Genomic DNA, 25,079 nt, shown 5'->3' with positions numbered 1-25,079 from the left:
TGAAACTACCCCTAGAAATTTTGACAGTTGACATCTGAGGCTGATAGCCACCTGACAGCTAAGCTCATTTATTTGTCAAAGGCGCGAAAAGAAAGAAATAGTATCGTTTTCTTTATTAATTCAAAGTAATTATATGAATTATTTATACAATTGTGTGTGTTGTACAAGAGAGAAACTTTAAACGATCTATATTAATTAATAACATCAATTGTGCACAATGGATGTTCAATTTCCATTTCCTTTTGAACCATACGAAATTCAAAATAAATTTATGCGTGAATTATACTCCACTATTGAAAACTACAATTTGGGTATCTTTGAGAGCCCTACAGGAACCGTAAGTTCTTATAATTGATACCAATTATTGGTAACTTTGTTAATAAACACATATATGACATAGGTTATGTTGATGTGGTTGTTTCAGGGAAAATCGTTAAGTATTTGCTGTGGAACGCTGCAGTGGCAGAAAGATAGTTATAAAGAATATCTGGAATCTTTACAGAAGGGAATTGCCGATTTAAAACAAAAAATTACAAGTATAGAAAGTAAGTTTACTGCATGGTTTTGTAGTAATTTGTACTCATTAAAGATGTTATTGCATTTTATAAACAGTATGAACCTGTAAAAAGGTGAGTGCTTTATTTCACTGATATATTGTGTAGTTCCTGAGTAAATTGTACTAAATTGCAAGCTGACAATGTGTAAGTAGTTACTGTAGAAATAACAAACTCAAGGGCCTTTGGTGGACTCTTAACCTTTCGTATGCGCTGTCAAAAAATTGCCATATAAATAGCAATCGTGACAACTTCATCTTTCAGTTGAATATATATGGAGCAAATCTGCTACTAAGTGTACGAAAGGTTAAACCTGTAGTTTAAAATTGTCTTTATTGACAATTGTTGAAGTCTCCGTTTTATTTATTTAATAGCTTATTTTGCTTGTGATTTTTTTCCTTCCTTCAAAAGTTTATCTTTTCCCAGGACTAAAACTAACTTGATCCATGAAATTTATTTTTCTAAATATGTGGTTTTCCATCAGAGAATGGTCCTTATGCACATGGAGCATAAATACCCTTTAGGCATGGAACCCCACATAAGGGGTAAGGGGTAACAGACGGTTGAAAATGAAATGAACTGAAAATGAATATTAGTAGGGAATTAAATTGTATCGCTCAAAACCTTAACATTCAAAATATGTCATAGGTCGTGAGCATTCAAGGACAAACTTATTCAATTGACCATTGAACGGCAAAATTATAAAAACCGGACAAGTGCGAGTTGGACTAGGCCACCGAGGGTTCCGTACTTTTTAGTATTTGTTGTTATAGCGGCAACAGAAATACACCATCTGTGAAAATTTCAACTCTCTAGCTATCACGGTTCATGAGAAACACCCTTTGGGTATGGAACCCTAAAAATGATCCTATGAATGTTAGAATAATCTACAGCTTGTAGGATTCACATGTAACCACTTCTTTATACTGCAGTAGGTCAAGAAATTAAACTAAGCTTTTGAGAAAATAAGTGAACCTAAGTGTTATGTTCTAGTAATAACGAGTATATCTTATATCAGTCAGCAGGGGAAAACCAAAAAAATCCTTACAAATTACAATAAAAAATAATTGCTGTTATAAATATTATAACAATTTCTACAGCTACTGATAACTGGCTGGAAGAAAAATTTGAAGAAATAACAATAAAAAGGAATCTCATAGCGTTAGAATTAAAACTCGCAAATCATAAAAAGAGGATAGAATCATTTAATGAAATGAAACAAAGAGTAAAGAAGAAAGACAAACATGATATAAAGAAAGCTATAGAATATAAAAATAAGAATACAGATGACTTGGAAGTTGATAATAAGGAAAATGGAGAAGATAAAGAAGATGTCGACTTGATTTTGGATGACTGTGAAAAGGACAGTGAATCTGAAGATGAAGGTGATGAAGTTGAAGAAAATGAAAATAATGATACTAAAGTAAGCTTAGGGTATATTTTTTGCACTTTTTTACCTTACTTCAGTGGACTAAGGTAAATAATTGTACTCATATTTACGACCGTTGCTATACATGTAATAAATGTAATAATTATGGTATTGTTATTTTTTTTTGCATAAATCCATAAAAAGAAGCTCCTCAAGCTGTTGAAATTGGTTAAAAACTTTAGTTATAAGTTATAATATAATGTATTTCTTCTATGCTGTAAATGCAATGAAACTATTTAAACCACAATACTTTTCAATTTTTTTTAAGCAAATACAAAACAGATATCTTAAACTTTTAAATCTTAACACACCAAGAATATTACACCTGCATGTATTGTGTGTGTATTAGCCATAAAGTTCTTTTTCGTTTGCAGATATACATTAGCAGCAGGACTCACAGTCAGCTGTCCCAGTTCATTGGTGAAATCAAGAGGACTGTGTTCAAAGAAAACACAAGAGTGGTAACCCTAGCTTCCAGACAACACTATTGCATCAACAGTGAGGTGTCCTGCCTGAAAAATGTTAATTTAATGAATGAAAAGTAAGAATTCTTTTTATTTAAGATGAATCTGTTCCAATAGATGTGTATTGAATAATATTACGGTTTAGACTCACTTGCTTTAGTTACTCGCGCGACATGTTTCGGAGAGCCTAGCCTATTAGTGCTTGAGTAAGCAGACCTAGGCTCTCCGAAACATTTCGCGCGAGTAACTAAAACAAGTGAGTCTAAACCGTGATATTATTGAATGTTAGTATGTCACACAAAGTATGCTGGGGAAAAGACTATAGGATAAGATAAGAATAGAATCCATAAAGAAGCTCACCAAAACAAAAGATGTCACATACAATTAGAGGCAAAGAAAAATGGTCGAAATCGATAATGAACTGGTTCACAGGCCATAAGAAAGGAAAAAGAGGTAGACCATTTAGAAGATGGGTGGACGACATCAAAGCCATAGCTAGAAGCACATGGACGAGAGTTGCTAAGGATAGAGAGGAACGGAGAAGGTTGGAGGAGGCCTTTTGCCAATAAAATATGAAATTTACTTTACTGTCTGAAATAAAGGATAATATAATATAAAAATATAATGTTTCACAACAGTTTAAATTCAAATGTGTAAGTTGCGCAAAGTTTCAAAAAAATTGGAAAAGTTGTCGGAAATTAATTTATAAATAAATCAAAATATTTACGTAATAAAAATATTTTGATTAGTTGCCTAGTCTTATTTCGTTGCAATATGGTGACATCCTTATGCTCCTTTGACTATGTCACCATAGTTCGGGGTAGTTACTGAGCAGTATTTATTATTCTATTTACTGTACTTTCAGATGTCTAGACATGCAGAAATCCAAAAACAAATCAACATCAGTAGACGAAGACGGCAAAGTCCTTAAGAAAACAAAAACGAAATCCTGTACTTCCTGTCCTTATTACAATCATAGCAACATAACGCGCCTGAAAGAGACGATGCTAGTCGAAATGATGGATATCGAGGATTTGGTCAAATGCGGGAAAACGCTCAAGGCTTGTCCGTATTATGCTTCGAGGATGGCTCTTGAAGATGCTGAGGTGAGATTGTACTGATGTTTATACCACTGGAAAGACAATATAGGTAAGGCTACTCGCGCGCATGACTGAAAATAGGTTTTTGACACTTGCGCCTTATTCTTATGTAAAATCACGACGTCGTCTGAACAACACTGTTCAATCAAATACAGCCTAAATCTTGCTAATTGTACATACCGCTTCAAAAAAAACACTCAAAAATCTTGTTTGGGGCATATATGTAGAAATAGGTATTCTTTAAATTAATTTTAACAAGCAGAAACGTCTGCGAACGATGCTATAAAGCTTAAAATAAAATTAAAAGTGGAAAAATTACTGCCTTGGGTGAGACTTGAACTCGGGGCCTCTGGATGACTTCACCCAAGGCAGTAATTTTTTCACTTTTAAATTTAGCTGCCCTTTTGTCTTCTGGCGGACGCCGCTAGGCTCGTTAGGTACCTACAGTGTCTCATTATGTGCAGATACAACAACATTTTCTTACGACCTGACCAAGGACAATAGAAGACTTCTCTTCTATTGTCCTTGGAGCTGACTCTGTTATAATCTATGTCAAGAAACAATATCTTTTCAGGTGGTGTTAGTGAGCCATGCGGGCATGGTTAGCGCCGGCGCCCGGTCCGGCGTCTCGCTCAAACTGAACAATAACGTGCTGATACTGGACGAAGCGCACGGCCTCACAGCTGCCTTGGAGAACGCACATTCCGCCCCCGTGTCGGCCAAGTAAGTTGTTCTCTATATTCCAGGTCTTCTATACGCCAGGTTCTCTATACGCCCGGTCCGGAGAGTGAGATAATGAGACAGTTAACAATTAAATGAATATTTTAATATGAGGCAGAAATACAACTTTCCTACAGTCAATAACTCTTTGATGATTATATAATGTATTATTTCCAATATTTCCATGTACACAGGCAAGTAACAGCTGTGAAAACGTTTCTGAAGTTCTACATTGACAAGTATAGAACCAGACTGAGCAGTATGAACCTCTTGACACTGAACCAAATGAGCTTCGTTGTGGGAAAACTCGTTGGTAAGACATTATCTTTCTAGCAGTCTCCAGGATTTTTGCCACTGTATGCTATAAGAGCCTGACGAGGTCTGCTTGGCAACCTAATCTCCAAAAAATAAGACCAGATAAACATTTTTCGGAAGCGTCTGCCACCTGACATTTCTCCAATCCAAGGGGATTGGGATTAGTCTTTAAATAAAAGAACCAAGGATTTAAAAGCTTGTTCTGAAACCTTTTTTGCGCAAGTTTAATATGAATAACCTAATGAAATCTATTATATATATATATATATATTTTAATTTTAGGTATAATAAATCCCAAATCTACAGCTGAAAAACAAGAAGACCCAACTATAATGAGCCTCGAGGACTTTGTAATCAAGGCTGAAATCGATCATATGAACTTGAGGCCGTTGGTAGAATTCTGTAGAAAATCTCGCCTGGCTCCTAAACTACACGGGTTTTCTATGCGGTACAGTCAGCAGGCGTTAGAGGAGGAAAGCAAACGAACAGTCGACAAAAAAAGTTCTTTCAAAGATTTCTTGAGCAATATTTCTAAGAAGAAAACTGAGGTCATAGAAAAAGTGAAAGAAGAAACGAAACCTGCGATACAGGTACATTTTATCTTACCTTATTATAAGATAAGATAAGATAAGATAATATTTATTGTATAACTGTGTACGATGTTGGTAATAATACATTTAGGATTCAACAGTTTGTCCATCACGGACGTACAATATACTTAAGACTAACCTATAACTAAATAACAAAATTAATACATGCATGCACTATTGTCATAAGCGTCAAATTCTTTCATGCTGTAGAACACTCTACTAATAAGCCATTTTTTTAGAATGGTTTTAAATTGTTTGCATTCGACTGACTTTATTTCAACAGGCAACTTGTTAAAAACTTTTATTGCTGCAATGTAGGCACTTTTATCCATAAGCTTATTGTTCACCTTTGGGATACGATAATTATATTTATATTGCACGCGCAAGTTATCATTAATTGAGGACAGTTTTGTGAAATACTCTCCATTGCGCTTTACAAAGAGGCAAAGCTCGAGTATATAGATTCCAGTTAGAGTCAAAATCTGCTTTTCCTTGAAAACATTTCTAACTGAGTGACGGTGGTGCAAGTGAAACATGTTTCGTAAGCATCTTTTTTGTAACCTGAATGTAGTAAGAACATCAACAGAGTCACCCCAATAAATTATGCCATAAGTGAGTTGTGAATGTACATTTCCATAGTATGCGCTCTTAACTACATTTTCTGAACATGTTTCAGAGAGTATAGATAAGGCATAAGCTGCTTTTGCAATTTTACAGTTTAAATCAGCAATGTGAGACTTCCAATTGAGATGAGAATCTATTGTAATTCCTAGGAATTTAGCACTGTCCACTTGTTCTATTGGCACCGCTTCTTGTGTTACGGTGATAGACATAGGTGAAGTTCTATAATTTCTAATTTGAACGAGTTTTGTTTTGTTTAAGTTAACATTAAGGTTTAGTGTTTTCAGCCATTCAATTACAGTGCCTAGTGTGTTGTTTATATTGTGTTCAAGTTGCTCATCAGTTAGTGATCCTGAAAATAAAAGTGTAGCGTCATCAGCAAATAGAACGCATAATTCATTGACAATTTTGGGTAATTCGTTAATATAAATTAGAAAAATAAGCGGACCTAATACACTTCCTTGCGGAACTCCTACATTGACAGTTTCAAAGTCTGATTGCTCCTGCTCTATGGTTTTTGTTAAACTATTAAACGATTCAATAACTGTCGCCTGCTTCCTATTACATAAATAAGTTTTGAAAAGTTTCAGAGCATTTCCTCGTATTCCTAAATTTTCTAATTGACGTAAAACAGTATTATGAACCACGCAATCAAAGGCTTTAGACAGGTCTAACAGAAGAGCAAAACATGGTCTCTTATTGTTAATCTGATCCCATATGTGCATAAAAATCTTAAATATTGCCAATGATGTAGATTTTCCCTTCTGAAATCCGAACTGGTTTGAATTAAGTATTTTGTTTGCTTGTATGAAGCTAAATAATCTACTGTAAATAACTTTCTCGAAGATTTTCGAAAAAGTTGGAAGCAGAGCAATCGGTCTGTAATTATTAATTTGATCCCTCTCACCTTTTTTATGTAAAGGTTTAATTAAGGCTTTTTTTAAATCTTCAGGAAATATTCCCGTCTCAAGAGTTAGGTTTAAAATGTGTATCAAAGGATCAGCGATAAAATCAATACTAGCTTTAATTACTTGTACTGGAATAGAGTCGTGACCAACACTTTTTTTATTGCTTAACGAGTTTACAATGTTCTTCAGTTCATTTTTGTCAACAGGGTTTAGAAAAATGCTTTTGCAGACGGTTTGGGAAATACATTTATAAGATTTATCACAAGCAGCTTTACTCGAATTTTGATTAAGAAAAAAATGGTTAAAAGTTTCGGCTATCGTTGAGGGATTCGATATACTAATTCCATCATTCATTACTTTTTTTATCATTGACTGCAGAGGGTTTACGGAAGAAGTATGTTGCTTAATCAGTGCCCATGAAGCTTTAGATTTATTGGCACTGTTGTAGATGAATTTATCATTTATGATCATTTTTGCACGACGTATCACTTTTTTGTACAGTTTACAGTACATCTTATAAATAGTCAAAATCTGGATATTTTTGTACCTCTGAGTTAACAAGTGCATTTTACGCTTGGTTTTACTTGCCTTTACGATACCTCTCGTTTTCCAGTTAGGATTACTCTTGTACGTCTTACGAACAGTTTCGAGAGGTATTGTTAAGTCAAATATTAACTTAAACATATCAATAAATGTCTGATAAGCACTGTTGGGGTCCTGTTTCTCGAATACATCAGAGAATTTTGTCTGTGAAATGTACTTAATAAAAATTTCCATGTGCTTATCAATGTGTCTACTTTTAACAAACCAGTATTTCTCTTTGAAGCCAAGTGAGGTAGGAAAAGTAATTATCTGACCTGTGTGATCAGATATACCCAAGTTTAAGACTTTAGCTGTGCATTGCCGAAAGTTTGCGATCAAATTGTCAATGCACGTTTGAGACGTATTCGTGATTCTAGTCGGTTCTATAATTTTGGCTTTAAAGTTATACTTATTTAAACAAGACATGAAAGAATGCTTTGCTGAATCGTTACTTAGTAAATTAATGTTAAAATCACCTGCCAAAATTACTTTGCGCTTAAAATTACGAGAACGCAGTGTTAATTTGTCAAGTAAAACTTCCAACCTTTCAAAGAAAAAGAATATATCGCTATCGGGGCTTCTGTATATACACACCACTATACAGTTTAGGTCAGGTATTAAAATGCCGCAAGCTTCGAAGTGCAACTCTTTGGACAGAGCAGAAATCCATTCAAGATTTACAAAGCTTATGGATTTTTTTACATAGATGCAGACCCCGCCTCGAGTCATTCGGCTTCTACAAAATTGTGAACCCAACATGTAATCATTAATTTGAAGTGAGTGTACTTCATTCTTTTTTAAAAATGTTTCTGAACAGCAGAGAACATCAATGTTTATGGAGTCTGTTAAAATTTCTAGTTCACCTATTTTTGACTTTATACCTTGAACATTTTGGTGAAAAACTGAAAAGGTGCAATTATTAGAGTCGAAAAAAATCATCACATTCGTTATGAACATCAATTGGTTTTCTGATTACAATATTTTCGTCTAATTCCGGTTTTGATTGAGTGTTCTTAAAGGTATAGTATTCGTACTTATAGTTAAGACTAAGTATCCGATTTAACAATGCTGAACTTAATTTAAATTTCCTAGTTCTAAAAGAATGTGAAGAATCGTCATAAGGACTTATAAAATACGACCATTGTTTATATTCAAAACACAGCAACTTATACATTTCGCTAATACTAGGAACATTGCGATTTATGTTAATGTATACATCGCTAAGTAAAATGTTAGTGTGAGATAATCGCTCCATGCAATTATAAAGAGTTGCCTGCAATTTCATGAGGCTTTCATCATTTTGGCCACTGATTATAATCACATAGTCATACTTGGTAAAATCCTTACACAAAATTACACAAGATTCTAAAAGTTTGTCTGTTGATGCTCCTGGTTTTACCATGGCCGTAACAATGTGTGAATCACCGAGATGGTTTTGAAGATATCTGCGTAAAAATACACATTTTCCATCGGAAAAAATTAACACTTTTCGTTTGTTGATTTTGACTGAATTTTCAATTTCCACGGTAGTCGAACTGTTTAAGGAGACTTGTTTGGCAGACGTAGAGGATTCATGGTCATTTCCAGTGTCGACATTAGTCTTAAATTCGGGCAAAATTTCATTTTCGACGCTCGCGGCAGGAGTAGCCTCGAAATTAGCAGCGGAGTTGTTTAAGGAGTCTTGTGTAGGAGGTTCTGGTGTGCAGGTAATATCTGCTTGCGTGATGGGAGCACGGGAAACAGTTTCCTGAGAAGTGCAGCTGAATAAGGTATCAGTCGTGAGTTGATTTGAGTTATTTTTCTTCGATGATTTTTTAGGTGTACTTTTTCCTTCTAAAATTTGTTTGTATAAAGCTATTTTTTTCAGTTTCTCCTCGAGATCTTTTGTCATTTCTGAGATGGTACCATTTAAACGCTCGATTTCTTCGTGTGCGCTGGCCAGCTGTACGGATAGATTTGACACCTGCGATTTTAGTTCTAGTACTTGCGCATCCTCCGTCGTTGGTAGGTCCGGAAGGCTGTGCATAGTATCGTCATGCTCTTGGGAGTCGAAGTTTGAGTCAGATTCGGATTTTGGAGACGATTCCGGAGAAGGACTTGGTTGAGTCACTTTGGCTTTCAGTCGCAGTCGCGTTTTTATCGGCGAGCGTACACTGCTGGTGCACCTAGCCGTATTTTTCTGTTGTGCCTTTGTGGTATTCGGACTGTTTTTACGGCACAGGTGACATTTCCAAGCCTGTTTACCTGACTTAGACATTAAGTCGAAGAATTTAAGACTGACATTCGTAGTACATGTCACGTCGTAATAACTTCCACACTGATGACATTTTAAGTAGTCTTTGGATTTAATTTCCTTTGAACATTTGGCACAATAATTTATGTTAGTCTTCGAAGACATTTTTTTTTGTTTTTAATGTAATCGCAATAATACAAAAAGTTCACACTGGCTGAGGATAGAACCCGGTTCACTTGCGATACGTAAAACCGTCAGTAAGCCACTTAGTCCACTTAGCTATGATGACAGTGACGTGTTTAACGAAATTGGCATACTCTATGATCGTACTTAGATGTTCTTGGGTTAACTGTGTAGTTCAGATAGATCCTCACAGATGGCGTTTAAGCAAGGATTATGATCAATACGAGAGTTAAGGCGTAGGAAGCAACTTAATTAGGCAGTTCGGCAAATCAACCACAGATGGCGCATCAAGTGACGAGCGCTTAGAACACAACACAATTGTTCATGACCACTGATATATTATAACTTTTCGTCAAAAATAGTATTAATTGACAGTCACTGCGTCAAAAATGTTTGTAAAATTATGTTTAAAAACGAGTTAGGATTTTCCGAGTTTTACGCAAAATATACTGTTTCGACAAATATAAACACGGAGCTCGATGTTGACATGACGCGTGCGCCATCTACCCTCCAAGCTCTGAGACTTAAGAAATGTTGATATGAAGCCCTTAATACCTCGTAGCTACACTTACCCGTATTGATTTCATGTTTGTGGTGATCAAAAATCGTGGGTTCAAACCTCGTTTGTGCTGTATAGAGCAGAAAAAATCGTTCTCAAAAAATATACAAAAAGATGACTAAAAATTCTGTCAAGATCCTTATCGTACACAGACAAGAGGTTTAATCGCCTATTGATATAGAAATACTTGATTTACTAGTTACAAGCTTTCCGAGTGCCCCTGAGGTCGTCTATGTGTTCACATCCAGGAACAAAGCTTGCAACTTCTTTGGGGTTTAATTATGTATGTGTACTCTGTGACGATACTGTGTGATTAAAGCGGGGGCCCTAGCCAAGATTATAATTGTACATTGACAAACGCCAAACGAAAAATCAAAAAGTATCGGGATGACAGAGGCTACGAAAAGTCACGTGACTATTACCATACATTATTTAAGTTTTCTATCAACAATTGTTATCTGGCCACATGATCATCAACAAATATGGAAAGTACGGAGAAACAAGTAAACTACAATTTTTTTTGTGTAAACAATTTTAATGTGTTGTTTTTTTTTCTTTCACAGACCCCCACAGAAACCTCAGCAGGCAGCGGCCTGTACGCCATTCTAGACTTTCTGGAAAGACTCTGCGATCGCAGCGAGAACGGACGAGTTCTAGTACAAAGCGGCGAGAATGGTCTATTGAAATACTTGTTGTTGAATCCGGCCGAGCATTTCTCGAATGTCGTCAAACAGTGTCGCTCTGTAAGTGTTTTTTTGCTCGAGATGGTCCAGTCTTAGTGAAAAAGAGTGCATTGTTACTTGTTCCCCAATTCGGTAGTTCAGTTAGAGCGACTGGACCGGTATTCCAGGAGGTCATAATTTTGAGTTTTTCATCCTGTTAATTAAATAAGTTCAAAAGGTTGCATACAAACACTTTAAAAAAAAAATACTAGTGACTCTGTGAGCTGTAGACCTCGCGAGCATAGCTTTAAAACTCAATAAATGTATGGCTCCGCCACTTGGGAAAACTTCCAAAATCGGCAAACAAAACTTTAATACCTACCGTGTGCAGCGCGTTATCGTGAACCTTTTCGGAGTGCACGAAGGACAAAGGCTTAATCATCGATCCTCCTCACTAAATTTCACGAGAATCGGTTAAGAATTACGACCTGTAGAGGAACATACGGACATAAGAATGCATTTTTGCCCAAGCTGAAAGTTGGCATTCGCTAACGCTTAGTCAATTATTTTCAGGTGATTTTAGCTGGAGGAACCATGGAGCCTATCAGCGAATTCAAAGACCTACTGAAGAGCGACGGCAAAGAAGTGAACGTGGTGAAATGCGGTCATGTTGTGCCTCCGGACAATGTATTAGGAGTCTGTCTGTCCAAGGGACCGTCTAGCGTCAGTCTTAACTTCTCTTATGAGAACAGGATGAGTAAAGAATTGGTAAGTAAACTACCGGCCTAGCCAAGGTGACAATCGCTATCGCTTCGACAACGAAACGCTTTGTGTCTCTCTATCACTCTTCCATATTAATGCGACAGTGACAGTTGCGTTTCGATCGCTATACGGAGCGTTAGCGATTGGCGTGTTGGCTACGCGGCCAGGCGGGGTATCGTTGATAGAAAACGCTTATCGAAACTTAAATCATTATCATATCATCATGGTGGCCTTTTGGTGATCCAATCTTGGATGTGGGCCTCTTCCCTCTTCTTCCACTCCTGTCGATCTTGTGCCCGATTTAGCCACTCCCGACCTCCGTCCACCCAGAGCTGCGTGGTCTACCGCTCCCTCGGGTGTCCGCTCTGGGCCTCCATTCAAGGACTCGTCCAGCGACTCTTGTCCATTCTCGCAATGTGCCCCGCCCATGCCCACTTTCTATGAGCTAAGACGGCCATGATATCTCTAACTTTGGTCTTGCTTCGGATCCAATCCTGAAATTTCCGGTCTCGTAGGGCGATCCAATTTTATTCAACCGCGTCTAAGATTAAATAGATGCGTATGAATCCAATGAATATCAAAAAGACAGACTGTCTTTCAAAAACGGCTTCTTCAATTGCAGTACGTTTTTGGCGAATCGCGAGTTCTCAGTTCGGGGCAAATTACTAGTTTATTTCATTCTTCCTTTCAGTTAAAAGAAGTGAGCAGCATCTTACGGAACGTCTGTAGCGTCGTACCAGGCGGCGTAGTTTGTTTCCTACCATCATATTCCTACGAAAAAACAGTGTATGAACACTTAGTTGCGAACAAAGTCATAGAAACTATTTGTAAGAAGAAATCCGTCTTCCGCGAACCGAAATCATCAGCTGAAGTTGATCAGGTAACTTTCAGCCTTATTGATGTGTGATAATAGTTATTTGTTATACAAGGGTGCAAAGTTGTATTTTACCCGCGAGTGTGGAATTGAAACATGAGCAAGCGAAAGGATTCTATAGTTGAACCACGAGCGAAGCGAGTGGTTCTAAAATAGAATCCTGAGCGTAGCGAGTGTTTCAACACACGAGAAGTAAAATACATTTGCACCCGTGTGTAACACAAAACTTTTCCCCTCACTATAGCGAGGAAAGTGCAACATCCACAGGCGTTAGATCATCTTCATCACTGGAATCACTAATTTTTTTACGATATTATAACAGAAAACACTAGAAATTCTGATTTTTATGTGAGTCGGTGAGAAGAACAGTAAAAATTTTGTTGACAATGTTGACATTTCTGTTCTGACGTATGAAATGTCAACGATGCGTTTTGAAATTGCATCGACTCAACTTGTGCGTTCAGAATTATATTTAACATCATTATAAAAAATCTAACGTTTCTTATGGAATTTTAAGGTTTATGACTTAAAATTATTAAATAAAGCTAAATTTGGTATTTTTTATTAGATTCTCAAACCATTTATTTAATGATAATTAATATCGAACGAACCATTATTATGAGCGTTTTACGTTTTGTTATCTGTAAAGCTACTTAAACACGCTCCATCCAAGGTCAAATTACTTTCCCCACTAGTGGATAAAATGCGTTTTCCCCCGCTTGTTTTAAAGGATAATAGACGGCTTTCCGAGCTAGTGAGGGGAAAAGGTCATTTTCAGTTACCTAGTTTACTTATTTACTTTTCGGTTGCAGGTTTTGAATAAGTTTGCTGCAGCTGTGAAAATTAAAGAAGGGAATCGAAATGGCGCGCTGATGTTAAGTGTTGTAGGTGGAAAACTAAGCGAGGGGCTCAATTTCAGGTATGTCAAATCCTATTCTGTATGTAAAAAACAAAATACGCGTCGACTTGAGAACCTCCTCCGTTTTTTTCGTCGGTTACAAAATGTACGTTTACACGTATTTGTGAGTTATACCTACATATTTAACGTTGTGAATGGGCTACATGCAGGGGGGTGTCACTGCGCAGTTTAGGTATATTTGGCCGGCGCACCGCCCGGTGAGGTGTATGGCAGTGGGCTGCCGCTCGGCTCGCACGATAGTCGTGTCACGTGGCGCTCGCGCAAAATTGAAAATACGGAATGGCTTCAAAACCTAAATCGCGATCTAATCTGTATAAAAGATAATGTTCTAATTACGGATGTCTGAATAAACGGAAGAACAAGGAAGCAGAAAAAACATTTATTTCTAATTCCGGGCTATATTGACCGACATATTTTTAAAGGAATAAGTACTTCTGTGGCATACCTACTTCCGTGAGAATTAGACATACTATCTCCGGCTAAATAAATTATGTTTTACAGAATCAACGTTTGTAATTCCTACATATTTATCTTAAAAATAATAAATCAGTAGGTATAGGTACAAAAACTTGTCAAGTAACAACCTTCACAGCTCGGTCATAAAACTGCGGCGCGCAAAGAAGATTCACGGTTCGTGCGCGGTTATAAGTTTCAATTTTGCTTGCAGGCGGCGAGTGTAGGTATAATTTTATACCTAAATCTGGCTTTTGTGGAGGAGTGAATTTTCTGTACGGTAGTACTATTAGTTATTCTGTGCTACATGCATGAAAAATATTTATGATGCTTGTTCAATAAAGACCTCCAACACGATATTACTTAATGCAAAAATTTGGAAATTGAATTTAAAAAAGTGTAGGTGCCGATATTTAACATTTTTGTTAGATTCCTAATGTTATAACGAGAAAATCAATGTATGGCAACTACACGAATACTTAAATGCATTTTTTTACTGTGACGTCATCGTCATTGGCCGCGCGCTTTTTGTATGGGGCGTTTTTACTAGCGAACCACGAGCTACATTTTTATTTTGAAATTTAGGGCCACAATAGACAGCAGGCTTATTAGAAACATTTGGACGGAAAGTAGAATCGATTGTCATCTTCCAAAAATACTTTCAGTTCGTATACGATTCAATTTATTTATCTTTTCTACATAACGTTAGAAAAAGAAAACACAACTTACTAAATATTGTCTTCAGTTACCGCGAAGAGTAACTTGAAATAAAACTATGGAAACGGATTATATCGCGTATATTGAATATTCCGACGTTTCGAACCCTTTACAGCGTTCGTGGTCAACGGGTGAGCTTTACTTGAAGAAAAGAAAAGTGTATTATATAATTCGTTTTCGTAGTTTTATTCCAACTTACTAAACATTAATATTTTTGCAGCGACGACCTAGGCCGCTGCATCATAGTAATCGGCATGCCGTACCCAAACGTGAAGTCTCCCGAACTTCAAGAAAAAATGAACTACCTTAACCGAACTAACGGCTCAGGGAGTGCGTACTACGAGAACCTGTGTATGAAGGCGGTCAACCAGTGCATAGGTAGGTAGTGACCCTGCCTACGAACAAAGAGAATATATAGGATAGAGGGTTACTGTCGTAGTAAATATTGTAGTCACAGTAAATTTACTGCCATCTATCGACACACGATTAAAACTAAAAATGTATGAAAATATCAAAAAATTTAGATGATTTTTTATTTGTATTTATTATTTTTATAAGATTTTAACCCATGTTCTTTCACTGATATGTGTTAAAATTGATAAATATCAAACGACACCGTCAACGCCATCTAGCCGAGAATAGGCCAAAGGTAGTAGCGCCATCTATCCGAGAATCAATGTTTTCTTGATTTCTGAGGCACGTTTTTTCCTTAGACTTTATTCACCTTATACGGAGTTATATTACATTTTGACGACCGGTCTGGCCTAGTGGGTAGTGACCCTGCCTGTGAAGCCGATGGTCCTGGGTTCGAATCCCGGTAAGGGCATCTATTTGTGTGATGAACACAGATATTTGTTCCTGAGTCATGGATGTTTTCTATGTATTTAAGTATTATATATATATCGTTGTCTGAGTACCCACAACACAAGCCTTCTTGAGCTTACCGTGGGCACAGACCACAGATATTTGTTCCTGAGTCATGGAAGTTTTCTATGTATTTAAGTATTATATATATCGTTGTCTGAGTACCCACAACACAAGCCTTCTTGAGCTTACTGTGGGACTTAGTCAATTTGTGTAAGAATGTCTCTATAATATTTATTTATTTAGTTATATAGGTCTTTGCGAATGCGAAGCAGGTCCCGAGATCATTCCTGGTAAGGGCATTTATTTCTGTGTTCATCACATATATTTTGTTCCTGAGTTATGGCCGTTATGGGTGTTTTTATGTATTTAAGTATTATATATATCGTTGTCTGAGTACCCACAACACGAGCCTTCTTGAGCTTACTGTGGGACTTAGTCAATTTGTGTAAGAATGTCTCTATAATATTTATTTATTTAGTTATATAGGTCTTTGCGAATGCGAAGCAGGTCCCGAGATCATTCCTGGTAAGGGCATTTATTTCTGTGTTCATCACATATATTTTGTTCCTGAGTTATGGGTGTTTTTATGTATTTATTTTTACTCTATACCTATATTATATCGTCGTCTAGTACCCAAAACACAAGCCTTGTTAAGCTTACTGTGGAGCTAGGTCGGTTTGTTTGTTTGTCGGTTGTAAGAAGATTGTCCCATAATAAGTATTTGTTTTATAATATTTATAGGTCGCGCTGTGCGCCATGCTCGGGATTACGCCTGCGTACTGTTGGTCGATGATAGGTATTCGAGGCCGCACACTATGGCGGCTTTGCCATCTTTTGTACAAGTAAGTGGTTCATTCTTAATATTTTTTATTACTATAAAATGCTATCTAAGTATAACAACTGTGAAATTAACAAATAATGAGATAACTTAACCTAACTTTCATACTAATTTAATAAACAATAAACTTTCTTCTTAAATAACACTAATGAACTGCCAAATATATCCGCGTTCATAAATTTTTCATTGTCTGCATGCGCGTTTAATATATGATTGCTGTGCATACATATTTAGTTCAACAAATTCTAACATTGAACCCCATTTTGCTCCGACAACCACGTTCCGTGCAAGTAAATTGTTCATTTTACTACATAAGTACCTTTTAATGTTACTTCGGTGACAAACAAGTATTCGGCTCGCCTGATAGCCCATGGACAGACAGCGGTGACACATGCGCGTTGCCGACGCTTTAGCAACTTGCAAGTAATTCAAGTTACCGTAGAAATCTGAGTTCACAAAATAAACAATGCTTAGGTACTTTTATTTCAAAGTCTTGCCTTAAGTAAAATTTATGATAATAAAATTGTATTATAAGAATCCGAACGCAAAATAAAATTGCAATTACCTGATTATACAATATTTTGTTTGTTTCAGAAATCCCTAATGTCTAACTGCAGTTTTGGTCCAACTGTTGGGAGCATGGCGAAATTTTTCTCTAAGCACAAAAACTCGTCTTGAAACATATTTATTTATTTAAAAATGTAATAAATAATGATTATAAAAATGTACAACATTTTTACTTATTAACTAGACATAATGTTTAATTATATGGGTCGTTTCCAATTAAAAAGTCCCACTTTGTCGCTTGCCATAAGGATGCTTTGACAGGTTATTCGTATAAAGATACAAGCAAATCTCGTCCTTATGGTAAGCGACAAAGTGGGACCTTTGAACTTCGACACATATTAGGTTATCACAACAATTCCTGACACCTTGCGGCCCTAATGCTATACATACAAAAGCGTCGCCAGCTGATGGCTAGGGCAATTCGATATAAAAACAGCTTAGTCAGTATTTTCTAAAACCATTTGACCTTTCAATCCAGTGGGAAATCTGATAAGCCATACAACGTGAAGGTTTGTGTGTTTTAGTGCCAGTTGCACCATCCGCACATGCCAGACTGATCAACGTCACCCGGCGCGCCGCGGCGGTTTACTATGAAACTTTCCATACAATAAAATTCTGCGAACTTCAACGATGATAAACAGGTTGGTGCAATTGACCCTCAGCGCCGGGGTTAATCGGTTAAACCTGGAGTTACCACGGTTACCAGTACAATTTGACAATGGGCAGACGGTTTAGCCGCTTTACCTCCGGTTAGTGGGATGGTGCAAGTGGTCCTTAATCTGACAATGCCTTCGGCAGCGTCTCCCCGCACGGCCCCTGGAAGTAGTAGGTGAAGGCTTGCGTGGCGGGCGTGGGCTGCAGGTTGAACTCCGCCACCGCGGCGCCGCGCGCCGCCGCCGCCGGCGCGAACATGGCCGCCGGGTACACCACCGACGACGTCCCCACTACAAGGCACACGTCGCATGAGGCCATTGCTGCTTCTGAAACACGTTTCATACTTAAGCCAGAGAATATCTAATAGTACTAGCATAGAGTAACTTATACTAGAGCGTTACTGTCATAGTAAATTTTGTAACCCCAGTAAATTCACTGCCATCTGTCGACACACTTTAAAACTAAAAATAAATATTTATAAAAATACGATAAAATGTATTTAAATATGGATAAATGATTTTTTTATTTGCATTAATTATTTTTATATGATTTTGACCCATGTTCTTTCACTGGTATGCGTTAAAATTATAAATAACAAACGAAACAGTCAACGCCGTCTATACGAGTGTAGGCCAAAACTAGTGGCGCCATCTGATCGAGAATCAAATTTTCGTGATTTTCGAGGCACGTTTTTTCCTTAGACTGTATCCATCTATTACGGAGTTATATCTATCTTTGGTACTAGGTACAGAAGATTCACTTCCTAACAAAACGCGACTACTACGCGCAAGGCGGCGCAAGCGCGTGCAGGCGTCCGTTCCATAGCGGTGTGCGGCAATTACTATGGCAAAACCTCAGAATTGAGGCGGCCGCAGGTACTTGTAGCGACGCGACGAAATCGCGGAGTGAGACAAGCCTGCTTAAGCCACGTTTTGCCGGCTGTACACACTCGTCGAGTCTCGGCAAGAAACCGACCCAATCGGAGAAGGGCGAGGCGAGTGGGGAGCAGTACACACTCGTTATCGGCGTCTTGGGCGGGGTCTCAACGAGTGTGTACGGCATTACATCCCGGAAAGGTTGACGAGCATGCTCGTGCGTCATGTATGAATATAAGAGACGTCACACCACACACAAGCAGTACCTCGGTCCAATTAATAAAGGCGAAATTATACAACGAAAAAGGAAAATTAAATGTGTTTTATGACCCCAGGCTCCCATGAGCCGCGGCAAAAAGCCGGGATAACGCGAGAAAGATGATGATATCACATCTATATAAGGTGCAGAAAGTTTCCAAAAACTTACAAAAATTCTCGGAAATTTTAAGGAGAATTTCACAGGATACAAAGGAAAATTTAATTTTGGAAACTCATTGTATTTCATTATTCAAATACTTTATAAATAAAAAATAATAATAATAATGGAAATGGAAAATTTCGATTCCTATACAGAAATATGAGAAGACTGAAGTTTTTCCAAGTGGAAATTCGCAATTTTGGAAACGTCACATCTGTATGTCAACTAGTTTGGCAACCTATGAATCAATTTACCTGTTTTCTCAAGCACAGCTGATTCCAAACTTTCCCCGAACCACACAATGTGGGGCCTCAGCAGTCCTTTGCACTCAGGTTTTTTACAGTGCGGCAGATCTCTTACTGGGATATCAGAGCCTACTTGATCTACTTCAGGTGCTCCACGGTTTTCTAAAGCCTGCAAAATAACTAGTATTGTAACAATAAGTGAGAATAGTGAGATTGTTAAACAATATTCTACTTAATATCGGGTTAGGACCAGAAACATGAAGAAAGAACTGACCAAAATTTGAGTTAATAATTATTTGTCCTTGGGCTAAAGGCAAGTTATGTATTCTTATATTTTCTAATTAAAATTCAGTGTGCGGATTTACCTATCTAAATCACATAGAACATCATATATTTGAAGAAATATATGTTAATATGTACCTAATGATATTTATTAGTTTATAAAATACTTATCTTAATTTATTTATAGAGTTCATAGAGTTAAACTTAAGGAATCAAATCACTAAATACGAGTGAACAAATTAAGTGCTAATTATAGTCTTAAAATACCTTACAAATAGGGCTGTCAGTGTTAACCAACACTTCCTTGCATTTGGTGCACCGGGTCTTATACAGGCTGCCGTGGAGCTCTAGTAAGTTCTTTGTTCCTGCCCGGGCGTGAAGTCCGTCTACATTCTGTGTGATTACAGTGACTGTCTTGTCTGGGTATTTCCCTTCATATTGGGCTATGGCTATGTGGCCCTGGAATGATAAGGATTTTATTAAAGTTGATCCTACAAATAAACAGTGGCCAAGAGTTGCCTACTTCTTCTACTGCAACTTAGGATTGGGTTAAAACGAAGTTTGAATAGCTTTGCCTATTACAAAAATAAAAATAAATGAATTTACATTTGCTTGAATTTATTTTACCAGAATGATAATTAATAGAACTTATTTTTTTGTCATTAAGCAGTGTTTAAAGGCAATAAAAACCAAAAGGATGCTTTTCATCACATCACATACATATAAGTAGTTGAACAAGGTGGAAGAGGTAAAGGCAATGCTAATGTGAGAAAGATAATCAAATAAGCTGATCTTGCTATATCTCTACCTACATAGACCATGGTATGTTTTGACTGCCTCCTACTAGGCGGTAGGTAGTTAGTACCTTTCGGGTTCATCATGAGCATGTAATTACCGCATTAGGTTGAGCCTTAGCCGCCATCTCTCGTCTGTAATGATAGAACTCCCACACCAGGGCCGGCGTGGTCCCAAACGCCTCGGGCGTCGCTAAACTTGCCGACTGGTACTTCCTCCACATGCCACCAGCCCCACGAAACGTTGGTATACCAGATTCAGCACTAATACCAGCCCCAGAAAGGAATACTATATTCTTGGCCGCTTTCAGTGTTTCCTTGAACTTTGCCATGTTGCTGAATTGCCTTGCAGCCATGATTACATGAGCGTGAGTAAGTAGTTTCCTTTTCACTGTGGTTAACAAATTTATGCACATATTTTGTTAATGTGTTTGTTTTGCAGTGTCGATCAAATCCGACACTGTGTATGCTTATATTATACTGTCAAAAATCAAAATCACTGTCATTGTTTTTTTTTATCAGTTGACCACGCACGGATGCAAGTATATTTGCCATACAATGGGGTTAAAAACGCCAATTTTGGAATTCAAGCCTAGGTAAGTTAGACCAAGCTAAGTTTGCAGCGATTTTGATAGCATAGACTGTGCAAGTGTTATTTTAAACGTCAAACTTTGGTTATCTGCCTCTCTATCACTCTTGCATATTCGGGCGAGGCTTGCAGTCGTTGTTTGTCGCTTTTGCATTGGCTAACTCTTATAGCAAATAGACTTCAAGGCCATTGACTAATTCGTACAGTCAAGGTATTATTAACAGGGTAAATTCTCAGATTCTGTCAAATTACCCCATTACACAAACTGTGAAATTTTGCAGACTGATTCGGTAGTTAGATTGAATTTTTCTGTCGTTTCGTTCTTTGGAGTATGTTCAAAGTGGTAGAAATTGGCATAAAAGACTTAAGCGCAAGCATAATATATGGAACATGGAACTTAGGACCATTGTGAGTTCGCTGTGATAATGACTCAACAAAGTAAGTAAGAATATTGATTTGGTTAAATAACCCAAATTTTTACATTTTAGTTAGGTATATTTATTCCTAAAATCTGTAATTATTTAACATGTAATTAGTTTTGAGTGTCAGCAGGCAAGGAGTAAATTTACTGGTAATGTTGGAAAATTTACCGGTTAATTTGGGAAACCCAGTAATTTTGGTAAACTTTTTAATTATTAAACATATGTTAATTTATTTAATTTAATATGAAGCAATAGTGTATGTGTAATGTTTTAATGAAAAAAAAAGAAACATGGTTTATAATAGAAAAAAATATAGTATACCTACCGTAATTTACTGATTTTTGGGAACGAACGTTACAGGGAATTTACTCGCCTTGGAAAATTTACTGGTAACGGCACATCACTAGATTCAGGTACTGCAGTATTGGTACCTGACCTGAGCAAGCGAAATATTGCAAAATTGAATTGGTTCGAAAAGTGCGTTGCGAGGGTTTATTGCACGAGGGTTACTTCGCTACCGAGTGAAACACAACATTTTTAACAACGCGAGTAAAATACTAACTAAAAAACAAATCAATTTAAAATTAACTGTATTATAAGTATTAAATATTTATCATTCAAAGTCATTACTAAAAAGACTATTTTACCAACTAACATGAGGAAACAAATCAAAAATTGCATCACATTACTTTACATTGCCACTTTTGTGGATAAAATGCAAATTTCTCATCAGTTTAATGAAGTATAAAAGAGTTTTTATAAGTGGTGAATATTTAACGATAGGTACAAGTGACAAAAATAGGAAATTAATTCGGATGTGTATCGTACAACGTTTTACAGTACAACGTAGTTAGGTACGTAACGTAAGATTGTGACCAGTTTGCAACCGCCTGCAGCACAAATCATTCATTCATTCACTCACTTGCTGTCGCTGCTGTAATTTCAATAAAATCCAGTTGACGCAAAACTACATAATGTATTACAATAATTGGAAAAGAAAAAAAAAATTTTTACTTTCAAATAGGAAAAAAGTAACGGTACCATTCGATTCCTTACATTTTATTTAAAATAATATTGTATGGCAACAATATACATAAAAGCAACATTTCACCGACAAAATCGCAATTTCCTTGTTTTCAATACATCGAAATGGCTTCTAAGCAAAGTGACACAGTGACGTCACGATGTGTTGCGATGTGGTTGCCATTTGTGTTAGAGCGTTTGCTTAGTAAAGTGGCGATGCCAGACTGACCATAATTTGTGACTTTTTTATTGCTTTAAGACAATGGATCACATACAGACATTTGATCCTCAAAACAAACCTGATCGACTGATACCATGAAAAAAATTGTTAACTACCCTATTACGACACTTTTTCAAATAAATGATTGATTGATTGATAAAAAAAAAATTGTAACTACTTCGAAAAATCTGCGACTGAAAATGGTTGTATGGGACCGGTGTCGTAATGTAGCACCAGATGTACTGTAAAATTACTTATTTTATACATAATTTACAAATTATGATAGATGGAAATTGTTAAGGCTTTCCTTCCTCCGCTTTATCCTGTAAAGTGAGTCGATCTCGCGCTGCTAAAAGGGTCATCGTTTCGAGAGAAGATTTCCGATAAGGCTTAATGCCTAAATGGGGCATTTTCAATCAAAAGGGTACTTATTGTCGGTTGTCAATAAGGCGCTATTTCCATACAGTTTCAATTTAAAATCAACCTTATTGACAAGCAACAATGTGGTACCTTTTGGTTGAAAATATCACAAATAAGCTTCAGCAACTCTTTAGACCTTTACGGCCCGATTCGGGAAATGAATTAGAGATTCACTAGATATGAAATAGTAAATATATGTGATGTCCCATGGGTAAAAATACCTTATGGCGGTTGGCTATGCGATGTAAGAGCCAGCCGCCATAAGGTACCTTTTGCCGTGGAACATCACATATCTTTACTATTTCATATCTAGTGAATCTAATTCATTTCCCGAATCGCGCCGTTAGGTTAGGTTAGGTTAAGCTTTTGATCGCTTATGAAAAATGAATACAATCTAATGTAAACACCACACCGCATTATGACCAAGCAGATAAAACCATATTTCTACACTCGTCAAAGATAAGCATACGAGTGTGTTCACAACTCCAACTTCGCTGCAGGATTACGGCTGCGGTGTCTCTTATAATAAAATATATCTAATAAACACCTGTATGCTTTGTGAACGAGCCATTGACGTCAGCACTTCAACCTGGTTTAAAAACCTCTTAAGCAAACCATCCAAACTCTCAAAAATGCACCTTAACACAAGTAAGTAAGTTGCTACTAAGTTTATGTTTTCTATGTTATTATGTCTTTTTTTATTGGTCGCCGCGCCGAAGGGTTGCACATGCGTGGTAAAGGACGACGCCAGAGATTGTCAGAACGCGGTACTCTGTCTCAGAGGGCGGTCGTGTTGCGCGTTGTTGGCGAACTTGGCATCGCGCGGAAACCGTTTTAGCCGGTAAGTGAGATATTTAAATAATTTTCTATTAATTACGATTACAGAATTGGAATGGTGGAATTTATTTTAGTTATTGAATGATGTAGGCAAAAAAGCAGTAAATTGTTTTATGCTTGATATTTATGCCGGTTGCAAGGAAAATTACTAAGGTTTTAATTATGAATATATTATAATATGAAATTATTTGAAGAAGGTTTCTATTTGTCATGTCATTAGGGATGGTGATAGTACAATTAGTAATAAAAAATTCATTTGGTTTTTACCTATTGTTGTTGTCCTAAAAATAGACAACTCACAAGTCGGATATGTTTATAACATGGATATATAGGTATATATATATTCTTATTCAATATTTCTGAATTATTAATCAGTTTTATTACTAACAAATATATTTCTTCACAAAATTTTATTATTTATACATATTATACCTACTTATATATATCTTATCCATGTTTCATCTAAAACGTGACTTTATATTTGTACTTAATATATTAATACTAAATATTAAGCTTATTCATTTTGAACAGATAAAAATTATTTTTATATAAAGAATACAACAATAATATATAATATACATCTATGAATAGGCGAGACTTTTCACTTTGAAATACTTAGATCATTCATTGACCAATTCTAACATGTAGCGAGCTGCAAAATTGCATGGACACATTTTGAATGGAATTAATTCATAAAGAGTTCATGCACTTTTGCAGCTGGGTGATATTTAAATGATGTCATTTAGTATCATTCGCGCGAGAATTTCGCTCTTACTTATCCGTACGATCGACGAGCGAGACGCACGGTCGAATGATAACAGAATTACATCATTTTGATTTCATTCGAATTGACCTCACGTACCAGGCCCATTCTACCGTACACTGATATCAGAATGACATTTAAGTGATGTCATTCAGTTATTATCGTGCATTTAGCTTGTACTTGTCCGTACATGTATTGGCGCGGGTGAGATGTATACGATAACTAAAAACATGATTTAAATATCATTCCGGTGTGTACGTTCGTTTGGCCCGTCCGTTTTTACTCGCACTAATTGAAATTACGTAGCGCGCTACGCGTCTACGCTTGCTACGGCGTAGCATTGTTTCCGTAGATTAGAGCGGCTACGTAGGTTTTCTTAACGCATTTACTAGTAAGTGGCAGCGCGAGCTACGCGCTACGTTCATTACCAATAACACGTTTTTTCCGCTTTGTAGCGAAAAACGCATACGATCAGAAACCCACCCTAGCAATGAATATGTTAAACTAATGAATTCAAGTTTAACACATTCAGTGCCAGTGACCCGATAGTCGGGGTCTCTATTCGTAGTAGCTGTTTTTTATATACGAGTTTTTTATATAAGACTCGTAGCGCGTGGCAC

The 25,079-nt window shown here is 36.8% G+C and overlaps 3 protein-coding genes across 3 annotated transcripts in view; 2 read left to right on the top strand and 1 right to left on the bottom strand.

Moving 5' to 3' along the window:
* The first annotated feature begins 55 nt into the window (after nucleotides 1-55).
* On the top strand, nucleotides 56-17,072 carry LOC134743730 (ATP-dependent DNA helicase DDX11). The gene is made up of 15 exons (XM_063677351.1): nucleotides 56-337; nucleotides 425-545; nucleotides 1,655-1,977; nucleotides 2,358-2,524; nucleotides 3,313-3,553; nucleotides 4,122-4,270; nucleotides 4,462-4,580; nucleotides 4,865-5,172; nucleotides 10,822-11,001; nucleotides 11,494-11,688; nucleotides 12,374-12,562; nucleotides 13,369-13,475; nucleotides 14,866-15,023; nucleotides 16,254-16,354; nucleotides 16,945-17,072. The coding sequence occupies exons 1-15, from the start codon at nucleotides 218-220 to the stop codon at nucleotides 17,026-17,028; spliced, it is 2,562 nt and encodes an 853-aa protein (XP_063533421.1). The 5' UTR covers nucleotides 56-217; the 3' UTR covers nucleotides 17,029-17,072.
* Nucleotides 17,073-17,676: 604 nt separating this feature from the next.
* LOC134743775 (NAD-dependent protein deacylase sirtuin-5, mitochondrial-like) lies at nucleotides 17,677-20,644 on the bottom strand. The gene is made up of 4 exons (XM_063677429.1): nucleotides 20,287-20,644; nucleotides 19,659-19,850; nucleotides 19,119-19,278; nucleotides 17,677-17,897 (listed from the first exon to the last, which is right to left on the bottom strand). Exons 1-4 carry the CDS (start codon nucleotides 20,599-20,601, stop codon nucleotides 17,692-17,694), a joined length of 873 nt encoding a protein of 290 aa, XP_063533499.1. The 5' UTR covers nucleotides 20,602-20,644; the 3' UTR covers nucleotides 17,677-17,691.
* A 2,968-nt stretch (nucleotides 20,645-23,612) lies between these two features.
* The window catches only part of LOC134743752 (uncharacterized), a 126,627-nt gene continuing 125,160 nt past the window's right edge, over nucleotides 23,613-25,079 (top strand). The window contains exon 1 of the mRNA XM_063677396.1: nucleotides 23,613-23,700. The gene's annotated coding sequence lies outside the window, so the exon portion shown is untranslated. The remainder of the gene's footprint in view (nucleotides 23,701-25,079) is intronic.

This window comes from Cydia strobilella, chromosome 8 (genome assembly GCF_947568885.1).
Source record: "Cydia strobilella chromosome 8, ilCydStro3.1, whole genome shotgun sequence".
Lineage (NCBI taxonomy): Eukaryota > Metazoa > Arthropoda > Insecta > Lepidoptera > Tortricidae > Cydia > Cydia strobilella.
The sequence above is the reverse complement of the archived record's forward strand: the minus strand, read 5'-3'. Positions and strand labels throughout refer to the sequence as shown.